The sequence below is a fragment of the Gadus morhua genome, chromosome 1 (genome assembly GCF_902167405.1).
Source record: "Gadus morhua chromosome 1, gadMor3.0, whole genome shotgun sequence".
In the NCBI taxonomy this organism is placed as follows: Eukaryota; Metazoa; Chordata; class Actinopteri; order Gadiformes; family Gadidae; genus Gadus; species Gadus morhua.
The window spans coordinates 14,897,018-14,915,687 of record NC_044048.1 but is presented as its reverse complement, the minus strand read 5'-3'; the positions used below and the strand labels follow the sequence as shown (position 1 = coordinate 14,915,687).

General features: G+C 48.1%; 1 protein-coding gene across 10 annotated transcripts in view; it reads left to right on the top strand.

The window, feature by feature from the left end:
- The window catches only part of hspg2 (heparan sulfate proteoglycan 2), a 94,578-nt gene that overhangs the window by 18,298 nt on the left and 57,610 nt on the right, over window positions 1-18,670 (top strand). For all 10 annotated transcript variants that reach the window (XM_030360435.1, XM_030360480.1, XM_030360462.1 and 7 more), the window contains exons 2-6: window positions 5,644-5,773; window positions 6,340-6,399; window positions 17,051-17,160; window positions 17,801-17,859; window positions 18,482-18,654. In XM_030360435.1, coding sequence (XP_030216295.1) covers window positions 5,644-5,773; window positions 6,340-6,399; window positions 17,051-17,160; window positions 17,801-17,859; window positions 18,482-18,654 — 532 coding nt within the window. The remainder of the gene's footprint in view (window positions 1-5,643; window positions 5,774-6,339; window positions 6,400-17,050; window positions 17,161-17,800; window positions 17,860-18,481; window positions 18,655-18,670) is intronic.

Below are 18,670 nucleotides of genomic sequence, written 5' to 3'. Positions count from 1 at the left end.
GAGAGAGAGAGAGAGAGAGAGAGAGAGAGAGAGAGAGAGAGAGAGAGAGAGAGAGAGAGAGAGAGAGAGAGAGAGAGAGAGAGAGAGAGAGAGAGAGAGAGAGAGAGAGAGAGAGAGAGAGAGAGAGAGAGAGAGAGAACGAGAGAACGAGAGAACGAGAGAGAGAGAGAGAAAAAACAGCCTGAGGGAATATATTTGACTAGACCCTCCAAACAAGAAGTTTTTCAAGTTTTGGAAATGCGGGGCCGATTTTGCTCCCCAGCAGCCTGACAGACACCGGCTTGAACGCACAAAAGCACACAACAACACACTCAACACACACGCACAAACGCGCACCGCCGTGCCCTCGTCGTCTAGACCAGTCATTCCCAAAGACTGGGTCGCAACCCAGAGATTTAAATTGGGTAGCCAAACTAATGTAAATAAAAAAATTACAAAATACTTTTTATTTTATTTTTTTACACATTGGCGTTCAATTTTTTTTTTTTATAGATAAGGCCTATTGTGAATTGGGTCGCAATTGTTTGTAATTAAAAAAAAAAGCGTCCCCAGTAAAAAAAGTTGGGGAAACACTGGTCTAGACTTTCCTTCCACAGCACCGTGGAGCGTGTCGGAGCGTGTCGGAGCGCGGGCACGCTCGCGAGTAACGCGTCAGACCCAGGGACCTGTTAAAGAAGGGCAGACCTCTTGAGGTCGCGTCGTGCCGCAAAGGGTGTTTGTGAGCGTCCCTCCTTCCACTCCCGCCTCCCCCTCCCCGTCCAATCAGGGGGGGTTACGGACCCTGTGGAAAATGCCGGGAGAGCCGTGGCGACCATGAAGGGCCTCACTCATCGGGCCCTTTATCCCACAGGGGCCCCCCCACCCCCCTCAACCAGGCTGAGTTGTAGTGACAGAAGTGGCAGTTTGTCAACCCCCCCCCCACCCAAACTTCCACTTTACTCAAGGGCTTATGACACACAGAGTCCTTCTCTTCTCACTCCACGCTTGGTTTGTCGTACGTCTCGGCCTTTGTCTCCCAGGTCTGAGCCCTTCCTGTCTTATTTTGGGTGTCAAAGAGCCTCAAGGTGTGTCTGTGTGTGTGTGTGTCTGTGTGTGTGTGTGTGTGTGTGTGTGGGTGTGTGTGTGTGTGTGTGTGTGTGTGTGTGTGTGTGGTGTGTGTGTGTGTGTGTGTGTGTGTGTGTGTGTGTGTGTGTGTGTGTGTGTGTGTGTGTGTGTGTGTATGTGTGTGTGTTGGGCCTGTCCTGTTGTTTACACCATTGGGGATGTAGCACGAGGCGTGACCTGGAAAATAAGCTGACTTCTTCTCGTGTTTCTCTGTCCTCCCTGTCAACACTCAGACCCAGTGCCAGACGCGATGCTCGGGCTCACTGAGAGACATTCCAATGTTGTTGTTCTTTTAACTCGTGTTTTCCTACCAGTGAAACAACCCAAGGTTGGCATTTAAAGCCTGAAATGAATGTGATAGGTCCGATTGTAATTTCATTTAATGAGCGACAGAAATCCAGATGTTAGCATCATGGCCATAAACTCTAATGTGCCACGTACAATTTTGCTGATGCATGGAACTTGGTTTTGTATCACCATCCCGAGTTGTATCGCAGAGTCTGCACTGGACACGCTGGAGGGCGCAACGTAACGCTGCACACACTAGCATGCTTGTGTGTGTCGGGGGGGTCTTTCCTGGGTTTTTAATGCACCAGATTTCATTGTCCTCTTGGTCCGATGTTATACTCCTTAGATAGCTATGGTGTCCAGTAAAGGGGACGTTCTAGGGTCTGGTTGACTTGTGGGCTTATTGGTGTATCTGGCACGGTATTTCTGTCTCTTTCGCTCTCTCTATCTCTGGCTATCTTTCTCTCTATCGCTACACCATGTCTGTTGCTATGTCTATGTATCTCTGTCTCTCTCTCACAAGTTCTCACGCTATCTTACCCTCACACAATCTCTCTCTCTCTCTCTCTCTCTCTCTCTCTCTCTCTCTCTCTCTCTCTCTCTCTCTCTCTCTCTCTCTCTCTCTCTCTCTCTCTCTCTCTCTCTCTCTCTCTCTCTCTCTCTCTCTCTCTCTCTCTCTCTCTCTCTCTCTCTCTCTCTCTCTCTCTCTCCCCCTCTCTCGCTCTCTCTCTTTCTCTCTCTCTAAGACCAGATAGGGAGAGGATCCTTCTTCAGTTTACAGTCCGTTCCCTTTTGGAACGCCCTGTCGCTGCTTCCTCAAGTCTACTGTAAATATAATTTGATATTGTTTGAGAAAAACAGAACCTGAAGGAAAGAATGAGATAACTTAGAAGGAGAGCGACCGAATACGGGCAAGACACAGAGAGGGTTACTGATGATAGTCGAGAGGAGACAGGACAGTCCACAAGAATCACTGTCTGGTGATTTCAACGTGGCATCCATGAGCAGTGAGCTGGAGAGAGCGACATTGTGGGACGGGAGCTGGCGTTCCTTCCGTCTCCATGGCCATATGCCGACCCCAAGCATGCATTCCCCCGCAAACATCCAGCAACTCCTTTATTTTTTCTCTATCAACTTAAATATGCAGGAAATGTTGTCATGAAGGCTGGAGTGATGGTTTGGTTTGAAGGAGCGGGATTCCCACAGAGTTCTGCAGCTGTACAGCAGTGGGCTTATGCAAGGGAGGGCGACTTTAGTCCCGGGAACAATACATCCCATGCATGCCTCGGACAAAACGTTGGCTGTCACAGGCGTGTAGCAAAGGAATTTATGTTCTGTGTGTGTGTGTGTGTGTGTGTGTGTGTGTGTGTGTGTGTGTGTGTGTGTGTGTGTGTGTGTGTGTGTGTGTGTGTGTGTGTGTGTGTGTGTATGTAAGTCAGTGTACATCTGTGTTTTTGGCCATGCTTTTTACATGGATGTTTTGTGTGTTCCAGATGTTTGTTTTTGTGGGCCTTCATTTCAACGTGAACATTTTTGTTTTTTATTGTCATGTGTGTGTGTGTGTGTGTGCGTGTGTGTGTGGTGTGTATGTGTAAGGTGTGTGTGTATGGTGTGTGTGTGGTGTGTGTCTAATGCGTGAGACTTGGCCTTTGCACTTTTGCACATCATCTTGGCACGCACTTCTTCTGTGTAGTGTGGGATTGTAATTTTTCCCTCGCTCTCTCTCTCCGAAGCCAACGTCTTTGTTGATTATGGAAGTGATGGCAGATCTTCAGCTGCCCAGCTCTGCGACAGCTGCTGGTAGCTCCATCCTCTTTCTCTCTCTCTCTCTCTCTCTCTCTCTCTCTCTCTCTCTCTCTCTCTCTCTCTCTCTCTCTCTCTCTCTCTCTCTCTCTCTCTCTCTCTATCTCTCTGCCTCATTATCAATGTTATGGAACAAAATGCACTGGTTTCCCACTGGTCAGGGTAAACAGCAGATGGGCGAACCCAAGAGAATGACTACTGGCTTCTGTGCTTCATCACCTGCTACTCCATATCCACAGTGCCTGCTGAGTATTAGAGTATTAGTCGTAAATAAACTCCTGGATCCCTCTCGGATGGAATGCAGATGTGTATTTGTGTGTGTGTATTCATTTATATCGTAATATGCGTGCCTATCTGTGCTTACCTAAATATTGTATACCTAGCTGCTTGAGAGGCCGGGTTTTTGTTTGCCTCATTAATCAAGTAAGTGCGAGACCTTCGTCTCTCTAGGGGGGCAGACATCTTGAAAGACCATTAGACACGTTTCAAGCCTCTCTTGAGAAGGCAAAGGCCATGCCGGTTATTTACCCCAAGGTGCGGCAGCCAAGAGAAAGATTGACTGTGTGTTTGTTGATGAGTCACCCTGACTCACGGTCAATCAACAGTCGCAGGCCTCCTCGGAACATCAACTGACTTTCGGCTGAACTTCTTGTTTAGTTCTTGATGGGGGGTGGGGGGGGTTGCGTTGACTGGGGGGGTTGCGTTTGTTGTAAGCTAGGACCGAAGGATGGTCCGGCCATCGTGTCTCTCGTGCGCTCGTTCAAGGCCCAGTCCACGGCCGGCGGGGCCCCCTTGCGTTCACCCAGATGCTCGCCTGTCCCCAAGGGCGCGGGAAGCAGGAGATGATCACACCCGAGCGGGCGCTGAAAGGAATTTGTCCGCTCAGCGTTTTCTTTTCGAAAACGGCCCGGCGAGTTGTTGTTACTAGGGTGTTCAGTGGGTCGGCAAGGGGATTTGGGAGGGAGATCAAGCTATTAATTAGCCGGAGCGTTTCAACGGGGGGGAACTCTACGGCTGGAATTGGAACTGACGTGCCACGTCGACTGTAATGCCAGCGGTGGCTCTCTGCCAGGGGGGGCCGTGCGCAGGCACGCAGACGGACACCCCCCCCCCCCCCCCCCCCCCCCCGCTGCTTTCTGGCCAGCTTTGGGGAGGGATTGTGGGTGTTTTGGCTGCGATGTGGGGATCAGATCCTGAGAGGTATTGGGCGACTGATGTGGAAGCAGATCCCTGGTGGCACAATGGGCAGGCTCAGGAGAAATGCCTGGCTGTGCCTGCCATGATGGATCGCGGGCTACGGGTTGATCGCAGGCTACGGGTTGATCGCAGGCTACGGGTTGATCGCGGGCTGATCGTGGGAGTCAAGGGTGAGTGGGGTCATGTGCAGCCCCTTGCTGGGAGAGGAGGCAGGCCTGCTTCCTGTGTCAAGTGACCCGACAGGCCAGGGGTCAGGGATACTGCTGGGGAAGGCTGCGATAAGAATCTGCAGGAATTTTATCAGTGAGAAAAATCTTCACACTCACACAGCACACACAGAGGCCTCTGTGCCCGCTATATGTTATACCTGTAAGCTCGGTTATGAAACGATGAAGTCGAAAAATGACAAATCATTGATCAGGAATCGGAGGCCAAGATGGAGCAGTGTGTTCTTAAAGAGCCTTGTTGGTTTGGGAATACCAGAGGAATGAGGTTACGCGCTTAGCCAGAGGCAGGCCTTGGGAATTGCCAGTTCCCATCCGTGAGATGAGACTTGGCGGTGATCAGCACCTGGTTTTGAAGCTTCCCTCGAGGTAGGAGCAGGCAGGATGTTCCAGCTGCTCGACGAGCTGACAGCTGTTTTCTGTGACGGAAGCGCCGTCAATCCCAGAACAGGGGAGCCGTTTGTAAACAGCAGGTCTTTTCCGACCCGCGGGGCAACCTACTGCTGACCTTTAACAGATTTGTGTCATCCAAAAATGTCTAAAGTCAATGTCAATGGCTGTTGACTTTGCTTTCAGTTCTGTGCTCACCGTGTGTGTCTGTGTCTGTGTGCGCCGAGAGATGTGTGCAGCAAACCCAACACTGGTCCTAATCCTTCCCCAGCAGTAGTGTAAACACAGGTACAATCGCGCCATTATGGGCCACACTGGGTTCTTCAGAACTTTTTGGATGGCGTCATTCATGTTCATTTTTTGGGGTTGTTTGCATGAGCAAAAGCAACAAGGAGCCCACTGAGAGATAACAGAAAAGGCAAGAGCAAACATATCACCGTGGTGTGTTTCCTGTCCCTGCCTTTGTTTCCCCCTGGTCTCCTGGGGGGGTTGAGGGTGGGCTGCTGTGGTACACACCGGGCTGGGTGTAACCTCACTCCACAGTTGAGACTTCAACCCCAGTAAATCACTCTTCTCCCCCCCCCACCTCCAACCCCCCTCCTCCCCATCCCCCCCCCTCTGTGTTTTTATGACCCAGGTCTGTCATGGCTCCAAGGTGTGGGGAGAGGCGGCTCTGCCAGAGGACCTGGAGACGGAGAAGACCCTCCGTGTGTCCCGCAGCTTCCTGAATGACGACGAGGACTTTGCTGCCGACGAGGCATCGGGAGGTGGGCTTAGCTGGAGGGAGACAGCGGGATGGGCTAAGCTAGAGGGAGACGGGGGGGGGGGGGGGGGAAGCCTGAACCTCAACAGCAACTGTTCTTAATTTATAGGAGCTGTATGTTTTTGGTTTTGCATTCCCGACATTGTCGTCTGTCCGTCCGTCCCGTCCCCACTGCCCCCCAGTCCGTAAATTGTTTTGCCGTGGGGTGATTGACACAGGAAATACTTGAAGACATACGCAATGTAGAAGCAATTTCAAAAGTCATTAGCATTTACCTCTCAAAGAGTTTCAACATTCGCATCATGTCATGTGCAATTATTGGCAAATCTTTTTTGTTGTTAAAGTATTGTCATGTAAACCTGAAGTCAACGTGGTGGTGGGTTGACTTTAGGTTGGTTAATGTGGTGTCAGAGATGGCGTCTAAACCTGGGTGCTGCTTACAGCTCCTCAGAAGGCCTATCGAACTATTGACTGTATTCACAGAAAGCTCACTCTTGAAGATACATTGTTGCCCTTGTTCTACTCCACCATTGAAGCTGTGTTTGACCAGGCGTGATTTATATCTTACAGAGCTTCCAAGTGGAGAGGACGGGGGAAGCACACCATGGACCGATGCCCCAGAAACCACAAGTAAGTCATTTACTGGGGCTACTGGGGCCTGAAGCTCCCCGGATACACCTTGTTGACGCACAGAACCCCTCTCTCCTACAGCAATTCACTCTGTAGAGCCACCTATTGGCTCCACATATAGCGGTGGCTGGTGTGTGTGTGTGTGTGTGTGTGTGTGTGTGTGTGTGTGTGTGTGTGTGTGTGTGTGTGTGTGTGTGTGTGTGTGTGTGTGTGTGTGTGTGTGTGGCTGTGGCTGTGGGTGTGTTTTTGTGGGTGGCCGTGTGTGTATAAGTGCTTGCATGTGTGTGTGTGTGTGTGACTATGTTTTTCTGTGTTTGAGTGTAATGCATGCTAGAGAATGTGTATGTGTGTGTCTTGTGTGTGTATGTGTGTGTGTGTGTGTGTGCGTGTGTGTCTGTGTCGAAGTACTTTTATTTGTGTTTGTGTGTGTATGTGTGTCTGTGTCCATGTGTGTATGTGTGTTTCTGTCCGTGTGCTGGTGGTTTTGTTTGTGTGTGTGTGTGTGTGTGTGTGTGTGTGTGTGTGGTGTGTTGTGTGTTGTGTGTGTGTGTGTGTGTGTGTGTGTGTGTGTGTGTGTGTGTGTGTGTGTGTATGTGTGTACCTCCATGCCTGCCTGCACATGAATGGTGTTCCCTTCTCTTCCTGCTGCTGCATCTCACAGAGTCAGGTCAAAACAGGGCCCCACATCTTTAGGAGACACACAGACATCCTCTCTCCTCCTGAAAGCCCAGAGAGACGCATGAGAGACATGATAAAAGCTCTGGCAGACATCACAAAACATCCTTGTTTTGAATTCCACCCACAGGAAACTTCTCTCCAAAGTCGGATATATATATACACTGCTCAAAAAAATAAAGGGAACACTAAGAAATGCCACCCCATACCATTACTGACCCACCGCCAAACCGGTCATGCTGGAGGATGTTGCAGGCAGCAGAACGTTCTCCACGGCGTCTCCAGACTCTGTCGCGTCTGTCACATGTGCTCAGTGTGAACCTGCTTTCATCTGTGAAGAGCACAGGGTGCCAGTGGCGAATTTGCCAATCTTGGTGTTCTCTGGCAAATGCCAAACGTCCTGCACGGTGTTGGGCTGTAAGCACAACCCCCACCTGTGGACGTCGGGCCCTCATACCACCCTCATGGAGTCTGTTTCTGACCGTTTGAGCAGACACATGCACATAGAATACGAACTGCCCTGACTAGGGATTGCCCAAAACCGAACAAATTCACAACTTTCCAGTATGTGTAGACACGTCACTGCCCATACTTACGGGCTTGGAAACGGAAAGCTTGAAGTGAGCGATTGGATGTTTTTGTTGCTAAATTACTCCACCTAATCTCCCTGGACATGACCAACACAAATGAAGGCTATCAATCCCTGTCTTGGTGTTCCTGTGAAATCATGCTGATGGTGGTGTAAATGTGACTCATCCCGTAGTGCATTGACTCTGCTTGAAACTGCGATTTGTGCTGTTTCGGTGTCAAAGGTCTGTTTCATGTGAAATGTCTCTCGCCGTTGTGGCAATGCGTTGGAATAGTTTCCTGTCTCGCTGTAGAGCCAGAGCCTTCCATCTCAAGCCTTAAGGGGCTATTAATACCTCCACGGCCCCCTCACCCCCTCAGCAATTTCCCTGGCACTGCACAGCTAAAATTAAATGTAAGTCAGACTGTTTACGGCCGTGTCAAAGACAATGTCCATCGGGGGGCAGGCTCTTCAGTTTGTCCTTGATGCCACACCCGGGGCCCCTGACAGGCCAGGATAGTATATTACATCATGGTTTTTGTCGCTGACATTAGAGTAGGGGCATATACATTCACAATCACATACATAAAGTATGATCCGTGTTATTGGCCCCTGGAATTAGGATATGGACAGCACATGTCCATATCTCTTTTAACATTCTTTAACGTCAGATACAAGTATATGATGCAGTTATCTGTGAATAACAACACTAGATAAGAACAGCAAAGAGGTTTTGTTGTTGTTGATGTTGTTGTTGTTACTATCCATTCGAGAAGTACGCTCTTCTCCATAATCGAGCGGCAGTTAAAAACTATCTTTAATGTTCAACCTCTGGCTAACCTTAAGCCGTTGGCGTCTAATAAGCGCAGGTTTAAAAATAGGACCAACGATATCCTTCATGGAAGTTGGGAAAGATACAGTGTGACATTGTTAATAACTGAAGGATTTGGCCTAAAACACCCATGTTTTGCAGCTCAACCTTTGACTACAATAGGCCTCGTTACTATGGTTTATTGCTTCTTCTGCTATAAACTTCCTAGTTTTGTGTGCCTGCAAAGGTCACTAATAGGAGCTTGACACCATGCAGTATTTTTCCCTGATGTATTTAATACCTCCACGGTGGTTTGGAGTTTGCACGCGGTCCACTTTATATGTCCTATGATTAGATGAGGTGGCTTATTGCAATGCTCTTATATCAGCGCGGCAGTGAGGAGGGTTATAGTTGTTGTCCTGCATTGGTTGCTGTACACATCCAGCCCGTAGGATACCATCCTGGCCTCTGGGTTCCCTTCTGGTTCTCTCTGCAGACAAGTAGAGCCGTGAGGCAGATGAAAGCCTTTTCGAAAATTGAAGGGAGCGATCAGTGCTAGGGAGAGAGAGAGAGTTGCAGTTCACAACGAACGAGGCGCGCGGTGCTATCCTAACCCTGACCCTAACAAGGTGTAGCAATCGACAGAGCTAAACCGTAAACCATATGAAATAGAATGAATAACAATAAGTGTAATAGATGAAAATAAATTTGCACAGGAAGCTATGTACATTTTTGCTTTCTTCAGACAAAATTAAGCCAGAGCGAAGTGAGCGAGAGCGTTATTTATTAATTTAATCTGATGCGTGGAGTGTTTTGAACAACGTAAAGCTACTCCCATGTTTAGAAATCGATGAATTTAATGAACAACGTTCATTAACTCACAAGGCTAGTATCCTATGCTGTCTCTAACCATGTTAGCTAATGTAAACCATTCACGTCCACTGCTCTAAGGAATCTGAAATTGTTACATTTGGCGATCATTTTCCCCATTGTCCAAACCTTTGCAATAACCCTCTGCTAATCTCAATCCGGTATGGTTTCATCCAGCAGCCTGGAAGAATGTCTTCCACCTCCACAGTAACGTAGTATCTATATCCCCAAGGAGATGTGTGTGGGAGTCAACATTCAGCTGTTCTCTTACATCCGATCCCACTTGCCGCAGGCTTCCTTATTCTGTCATTCCCAGTGCATTATTGTCCGGTTTGTTTGCAAACCATCCAAACAAAGGGGGGGGGGGGGGGGGGGGGGTGGAGGATGTCCAGGCCTTAAAGTTCAACTGATTCCCAGTGCTCACTTTGGAACAATCTCAGTATTGTGCAGTACATATTCACATGGTTTTGACACAGAGCCATAATGTGTCCCCGTCTCAATGGCATGCTTGTGGCTTCCACGGTGTGTCTTATCACCTGTACCTCGAACAATAGAGAGAAGGCAAATCCTATATCATAATCACAGCTCCGGATCAACCCATTCCTGACATTCCTCTGTCATCAAAAAAACAAAAGAAGACGGTAATGTTCAGGAGCAGGGCATGACACCCCTTTTCTAAATGTAAGAAAAGAAGAGGTGCGCTGAGGTTTCCCCAGACGTCACGGTCCTGTTGATCCGCTGGGATTTTAAATGGCGAGCAACCGCAGGCTTACATCACTGCTGGATCTGCTCTGCAACGAAACCCGTGGAAAAGGGGGGCGACACAGAGTGAAGTTAATTCTGTCTTTGGAGGAGGGCAGATGTGGTAAAATGATAACGTAAGACAGGGCCGGGGAGGGGGCTGCTTGGGAGTGGGGGTTGGGGGGCTTGGAAGGGACATGGAAAAGGCCACCCACTCAGTGTTGCGGCCTTTCTCTGGACATTTGGTGGAAGCCATGTGTGCCACTGTGTGTGTGCCTGTTTGTACATGTGCCTGTGTGTGTGTGTGTGTGTGTGTGTGCGGTGTGTGTGCTTGTTTATGTGTGCGTCTGTGTTTGTGTGTGTTTGTGCGCGCTCGCTTGCACGTGTGTGTGTGTGTGTGTGTTTGGGCACGCGTTAGCGTCTCGGAGGGAGGCTTGCAGATCGCTACACTGGGGGGCACAAGGACAAGTGCTGGCAGCTGCAGTTATTTTAGTGAGCTCTTTGTTGTTGCCACGCTGGGCTTTAAAAAGGGGGTCACACACACACACACACACACACACACACACACACTCTAACGCACATAAAACCACCAGCAGCCACCCTGCAGGGCAGCATGCTCAGATGAGGCAGGGCCCAGGGGAATGGCTTTGCTCAACTCTCCATTACAAACTTAATTACCTCGGAGGACAATGCATTGGCTAGAGGACGTCAGGGTTGAGCAACACACAAGCACAGCGTGCTGTAGAGTACAGCAGTCTGATCGTTTTGAGTTAATCTTAGTTTGGGATTGGCCATAGGTTACAGAGTTTGTCCTCCATCGGCAAATAGTTAATTGCCGGGCGCTATGAGTTGCCCCAAGTCCCCATGAAGGTCGCCGTACTGTAGCGCCACTCTGGGTTTGAATGAATGCTCTGAGTCATGGACTAGAGGCCAACTCCTAGCTCCCTGTCACTGATTAGGGGCCAACTCCTCGCTCAATCTTGCCATGTGTATATTTGCCAAAAACAAATCTGTTGCCATGGAGAAGGGGTTCCAACTTCATGATAGGAAATAACTGACCAAGATTTAGCGTGTAGTATGTTGTGACGGACAGGATGGTACAATAGAGTTGAAGATAATACATAGGGCATTTTAAATAGTATGTGAGTGTTTTACATGTTTATTCAGACAGAGCTCCACAGGAGCTTCCTGGTTTCACCCCAAGGAGCCTTCGTTATTATGATCACAACCCCTTTTCAGACAAGATGAGGCCAGATTGTTATTAAGACAAGATGTCTCTGAATGATTGTTTTGACAAATGGCTTCAGGGTCACACATGCACAATACCGCTTCGTTTTCTGGCTGATACTATACGTTTTCTCGTGCATTTCCTTCGGCCTAAAAGAGGACCTTTTTTTGCAGTGAATGAGTCCCCAGATAAAGAGATCAGAGCTGAGCTGCTACTGCTTCACTCTTTGTTTCTCTCTGTCTCTCCCTCTCTGTGTGTGTGTTGTGTGTGTGTGTGTGGTGTGTGTGTTGTTGTGTGTGTGTGTGTGTGTGTGTGTGTCTCTCTCTCTCTCTCTCTCTCTCTCTCTCTCTCTCGTGCAGGTACTTCTTCAGCAAAATGTTCAAGTGAAAAACCTTTCTTGAGAGAGTCCATTTCTTGTACTAATACCCTTGAGTAACACCCTCCTTGAAGTTCTGGTTTCGCGCTGTATGCTTGGTGTGTGTCTGTGGGTCGTATGTGGTTGTGTGTACAGCTGTGCAGCAGCTGGATCCCGCACATCGATGTGAGTGGCAGTTAAGCTGTGATTTACCCTAACCGCTGTCCGTCCAAGCTTACGGACTGGATTTATCAGGAATCTGGACCGGAGTGTTTTATGAACATCCCTACTGTCAACACATCGCTATGGGATTGTGCTGTTTTCATGAGAACGGTTTCATTATAAGCATGCTAAATACAGTTGGCTGTCCTTTAGAGTTGGCAAGCGTTTGCCTTTTTTTTTTTTTGCCCCAAAAATATTTTCCCTCCCATCACTTAAGCTTTTGTGTTATCGGTGTTCATGATTAGCGAAAGTGAACTTCTCCTCGTGTGACTTTCCGATGCGCGCCAAATGGTGTTTGTGGTGCCAAAGTAACGGAAGAACGAGTGAGTCATCACGATGGAGAATGGGGCTGCTTTGTCCCCTTTGCCCTCTGGAGAGGAGTGATGAGGAAGACAACAGGACACTGGCACTCCCAGGGATGCAGCAGGAGCCCAGCGGTTGGGCGTTTTTGGACAGGAGACAAGCATAGAGCAGTGATTGTCTGAGTGTGAGTGTGTGGATGTGTCTGGCCTGTAGGATATCCCCTGCAGCCATACTCTAAAGTGAGGCGTCCCTCGGGTGATTGGTGGCCACGTCTAAAGTTACCAAATGAACATTATGGAAGAGGATACTTTATTAAAACCTGCTCGGCTATAGAAAGAGCCACATAGCCTCATAAACACTAGGTATTGCATTACCAACCACGCCGGGAAGCATCTCTGACCCCCTGCACCTGTTTCCCATTGAATGAATATTTTCAGTCATTTCTCTTTCGAAAAACTCACTTCCTCCCCCTATTCATTTTTCCTGTCTCTCTTGTTTTATTTTCTCGCAACCCTAACCTCTCTGCACCTGCGCAACTAACTCGGCCCTCATCTCACTTTTCCTGTTCGAACCCCGACCTTTGACCCAACCCGACCATATCTCCCCCCCTCTCCAACCTCAACATCGGGGTCTCTCTCTCCCGCCTCCCCCCCCTCCTTGCCTTTGCCCTTACCCCCCCAACCACTTCAAACGCTTACAGTAGACGACTGGTGGGATTCTCCTGAGCTGGGGGCGATACAGAGCCCAGTGGAGCAAGACTACAGTAAGTCCTCTCCTCGTTTTGTTCCTACTGCTCTGGCTTCTCCCCTCCCATCGGCTTTTGCTCAAGCAGCCTGAACCCTCCGACACACAGGTCACCTGTTCCGCTCAGTTATGCATTCATTTCCACAAGCACTCTCTTGCATTGCATTCCCGAGAGGGATCAGATCAGATCGGGCTCTGGCTGTTTGAGGCGAGCTGCTGTGTTGCTGCTGTGTGGTTTTTCCTTTTGCTATCCCATTTTTGTTTTCTTTATTCCCCTTCTCACCAAGAAGCCTCACACTTCCTTCCAGGGCTTTCTGCTGCTACTGGAAAATGGGCTAATTCCAATGAGTAATGCATTTCATCCCACTCCCCCGCACCCGACAACACCAACCGAAGGAAATGCTGGAATAAATAGAATCATGCTTATTTTATCAAAAAATTAATTTGATGAATGAGTTAGATCATTTTTTTCCCGCTCTCTGATCATGTTGGAACATAGCCGCCAGGGAGCGTGTGTAGTCGCGCCAGTGGGTTTTGTGTGGGTTTGTGTGGTCAAAAAGCAAAAGCGTTCCACCGTACCCTGTGGTTTGTTATGTTTACACTGTGCGCCGGTTCCCAAGAAAGCAGAAAATAGATTTGTGGCCCAAGAAAGAATCCCCTCACTCCCAGTAGGAATACGTTTTTAAACTGGTCACTGCTTGGATGACCAGCAGACCGATGCTCCCAGTCTTCTGGCCCCAGCGTTCAGAGAACGAGAGGTCAAGGGAAAGTGCCCTTCTGGGGTTGGTTCTTGCCTTGTTCTTGTGGCCTCCAACTCTCCGTCTCCCTTGTCTTTTTCCTCAGCGGGCCTCGGTGCCGAGTGGGCGCGCTGGGCGCCGGTCGGAGGGGTTAAAGGTCAAGCCAAATGCGGCTGGGCTTTAAAGGCCACACTGGGCCCTCTGCTCAATCAGTTCTTTGTCTGGTTTCATCGGCACTTATGTGTTCAGAGGGGCCCGCCGCACAATGCCGCCACAGTTTAGCTGCACAACTTAAATAGCTAAATACATTTTTGAATTAAAAGTTTGGAATGCTATTTTTCCAGGCTCTGCCTTTTGCCTCACCCCCCTCCCCCCTCCTTCCCCCCTCCCCTGACACACGTCATGTGTGCTCTCTGACGGGTTCACCCTCCCTGTATTCCATCGCTGCTTGACAAGGGAATTTCAGCCCATCCCGATGGAAAAAATGAGGGATGTGCGCGAGAACGGGGGCCGTGCTAAAAGAGAAGAGGCCGCTCGTTAGCAGTCGGTTATCACCACGGAGCCCTAATCAAAGGATCTCAGGGGCCAGACAGAGAGCGCTCGGGCTCCGCTTCGGCCGCTCAACCGTCAGCGAGTACCCAATCAAGTGACGAGATTAGCCGCGGGTCATTTGAGGGCCTTTGATGAGGCGCTTTGATGTTTGCCTGATTCCGGCTTGCCATATTCAGTATTCCGTTGTTGGCTCTGACATCCCCGGCCCGCGCTGCAAGCTATCAGGCCGCTGGCCAAGCTACGTGGAGTCCTGCAGCCATGCTGGTCCTTGACAAGCCCTGTGTGTTTTCATAGCCATTCTCCTTTTTGCTCAAAGGCAAAACGAAGGCCCTTCTCAACAGGGGGATGCGGAGTCTTGTTAGAGTTTACCACCAGGGGTGACTTCTTGTGCCAAATGCTGCTTGTAATCAAAAGGGAATTTAGCTTGTTTTGAGAAAGCCAGACGTTGAACTGCAAGCTAAGGCTTGTTCCCACCGACCTTTCTTTCAATGAGTCCACTGCTTGTGTAAGAGACACAATGGATTTAGGTTTTAATCAGGAAGCACTGTGCAAGCATGATAGAGTTCTGCCACTATTGTCACACCCCTACTGACTTAATTATGGAAAGAGACCATGTGTAAAGTATGTGTATATTTTGTAGATGTCCTTACAAGTTTATCCAGGCACATGTTCCACACAGAATTTCCCAAGTTGCATGGAGGCATTTATTGTATGCTGCAGCCTGCAGCTCCACCAAAAAACCTCTGATGAACTCCTTATGTTAAGCACCACCCTTGGCGGTAAGGCATGCCAAATTAGCATCTGACTGAGAGAGACAGTGCAAATATTAACTTCCACCCTAAAGCCACGTTGCCGATGCTGATATCAGAGGCAGGCGCTCCCATTCCAGCGAGGCGTTGAAGGTGTGAGAATGAGGCCTGCGGAGCACCGAGGCTATTTTAAGATTGGCTAGCTCAGTTGGGACTCAACAGGTTTTTAGCATTCACATGGCAGTGTCAGTTCTCTTTCTGATAATCTGATTTTCACGACTTGATGTTAGCAACATGTATTCGACAAGTGCATCTGATCTGATGTGAACAAAATATGTGTTAAAAATCTAAGTGAAGAAGCAAACCCTAGCATAGCGAAAACCGTGTGATCCGAAACGACAGCCATGTATATAAATGGAGTGCAGTGTGTTGCCAGTATCAACTGTTGAACAGCACTTTACTAGATGCAGAATGCACCTGATACAACCATATTTGTCCCAACTTGACGTTGAGCATGAGGTTCCTATTTCGAGCGCACAAAGCAAATCATAATAGCTCCTTTCAACTAACATTCAACCGACGTCTGAATTCAGAATCTGCCACCAAATCCTTCCGTCTTCACGCTGGACCTACTTATTTAATGTATGTTCAGTTGAGCTAACCCAAACCTCAGAAGTCCATCCATACACCTCCCCCCTCAGTTAAGACTCCCCATCCCCTGCCTACATGATGTGCATGACTTGGTAGTAAGTGGAAATGGGGAATTGTGGAGGCCTCATATCAGTCACTAATCCTTCACACATGTTATTCTTCGGCCTGAGGCTAAGGCTCTATCATAGCGCCCCGCTACCTAATGTCTATATAACATCAAGATAGACTCAATGTCGTCATAACATAAAAAATGCACAGACTCACTGTAGTGTTGCACGGTATACCGATACAAGAAAGGTATCACGATACCCTCACACAAAAAACGATACGATACGATAATAACTCTTTAGTATCGATGCTTTTATAAAAAAAAGAATACTGTAAAGTATACATACACCACCTCTTCTATTCCGCATGGAATTATATTCCGATCAGAGAATTGTATTCCGATTGAGGCGTATTATATAGGCCTATATTAATGCGCCTCAATCAGAGTACAATTCTCTGATCTGTAGAATTTATTTATTGACGTAATTTGCTCAAAAAGCAGGAAAGGACCAAGCTGCTGAAAGTGAAACAATATTGAGACCGAGCTGGACCATTATTCATCTCTTTTCCAGATATTTTAGGTTTTCACCTTGGTTCAGTATCGAGTATCGAGGTATTGTCGGTTAGGTATCGTATCGAAGTCATAATTTTGGTATCGTGCAACACTAACTCACTGTCATCATAACATCAAGATGCACTGACTCAATGTCCTCATAACATCGAGATGCACTGACTCACTGTCATCATAACATCAAGAAGCACTGACTTACTGTCATCATAACATCAAGATGCACTGACTCACTGACTGTCATCATAACATCGAGATGCACTGACTCTATGTCCTCATCACATTAAGATTTACTGACTCAACTGGACGATATTGACCAAGCTGTCTTTAGTTGAAACGCTTGCGTGGATGTTTTCAGTTGTTTACTTTGCTTTCAACTTGTTTACTTCTTTAATGTTTGTAGGAAGAGAGAGAGAGTGAGAGGGAGCGAGAGGGACACACTGTGCTGCTGTGATTCTCTGGTTATATTTCAGTGTGGGGAGTTGAGGAGTGTTCTTGTGTCAGCCTGGGTCTCTTGTGAGAGCCCATATGTGGTCAAGCGCTGCAGTCGTTCTCTTTCAGTACAGACCACACCATGGTTTAGATATGGAAATAGACACCATATTTTGGATGCGGGTTGCATTGCTACCACAGTAATGTTTTCGAGTTTAACTGCAGAGAATATTCTACCACATTCTTTATCTTAAGGGAATTTCTTCTCTAAACTTTATCCTCAAATATTGACATTTTAATAGGCATTCAGTTGTGTATTAGGATGTTGTATTACCACATAGCTGGTAGCTGTCTGTGATGTGGGCTAACAGTTGTTCCCTTTTCGCTTTGCTTGCAGTCTATTACCGAGCGCTGGTCAACTTCACCAACTCCCTGGTGTACGGCCCCGAGCTGGAGGACATCTTCTCCACCGGCTTCACCGAGATCTCCGACGCAGTGGTGGACACGGTAGGGCCCTCCCTACACCTACATCACCCCAGGGCCCTACACTCGGATAGGGAGGGCCCTACACCTGGGCTCACCCCAGGTGTAGGGCCCTCCTTGCACGTGGGTACACCTGGCGGAGATCGCTACAGATAAACCCAACTCCAACATTGAATAACATTTAATGACTTTGAATGTATTTATTTATATATTATGCTTTATTTGACATGCAGTTATTTATCAGCTGTATTCCTCTCATTAAAAATAATGAAAGAATGACCTGTCTTGCCTTTTTAATGTTTAAATGTTTATGAGGCTATTATTTACATTATCTTTATCCTAGGGTTAGGCGTAACATAATTTTGGCATCAATGAACAGTGTTGAACTTATAAATCGTACCCCCCCCCATTTTAAAACCATGATGTATGCGTTTTAAAGTAAATGTGCACATGTGTTTATTGAACTTTTCAACACTATATACATTTCTCTCTCTCTCTCTCTCTCTCTCCCCTCTCTCTCTCTCTCTCTCTCTCTCTCTCTCTCTCCCTCTCTCTCTCTCTCTCTCTCTCTCTCTCTCTCTCTCTCTCTCTCTCTCTCTCTCTCTCTCTCTCTCTCTCTCTCTCTCTCTCTCTCTCTCTCTCTCTCTCCCTCTCTCTCTTCCAGCTCGAGTCTGAGTATAACAGGATTCCAGGAGTTCAGACAGTCAGCGTAGTTCTCATAAAGTAAGAACATACACTGCCTCTAAATCTTGTCTGTGTGTGTGTTTGTGTGTGTGTGTGTGTGTATGTGTACGTGTGTGTGTGTGTGTGTGTGTGTGTGTGTGCGTGTTTGTGTGTGTGTGTGGGTGTATGTGTGTGGGTGTGTGTATGCGGGGGTTTTCGTATGTCTGTGTGTGTGTGTGTGTGAGTGTGTGTGACACCCCTCTGGTTTATAACACACCGCTGGGGATATCACTGCTGTCTCCGGGTCTTAACGCAAAGTTAATTTGGTCTTTATCGGGAGAAAGCGTTGGCTGACTTGTATGTTAACAATTCATCACGTTTTGGGGTTTTAGTTTAAGTAAAAGATTCCAGGAAGTTCCTGACAAGATGAGACATAATCTAATTGACTCACTCTACATTTGCCCCGTTATATACTCTATCTAGAGAATAAAGTCTCCTCTTGTATCATATGAACGATGGTACTATTGCACAACTCCTTGTACCTGTTTGACCTTTGTCATGAGTTATCTACATAAAGGACCATCCTATATGGTGCTGACATGATCAACAGCAACATCAACCCCCCCCCCCCCATCCCCTCTGTAACCTGCCTCCCCTGTGTGCTGCTTCTGTCCGCTGACAGGAAGGTCATCCGGGAGGGCGGCGTCGACGTGTTTGTGGAGCTGGACGTGGGCTCAGACTACAACAGCAACGACGAGCAGATCCGCAGCATGCTGTACAGCGTGGTGCAGGAGGGCTCCATCTCCTCCTACGTCACCTCCACAGAGGGCTTCAGCTTCAGACGTCTGGGAGCAGGTGAGGCCCGGGGCAG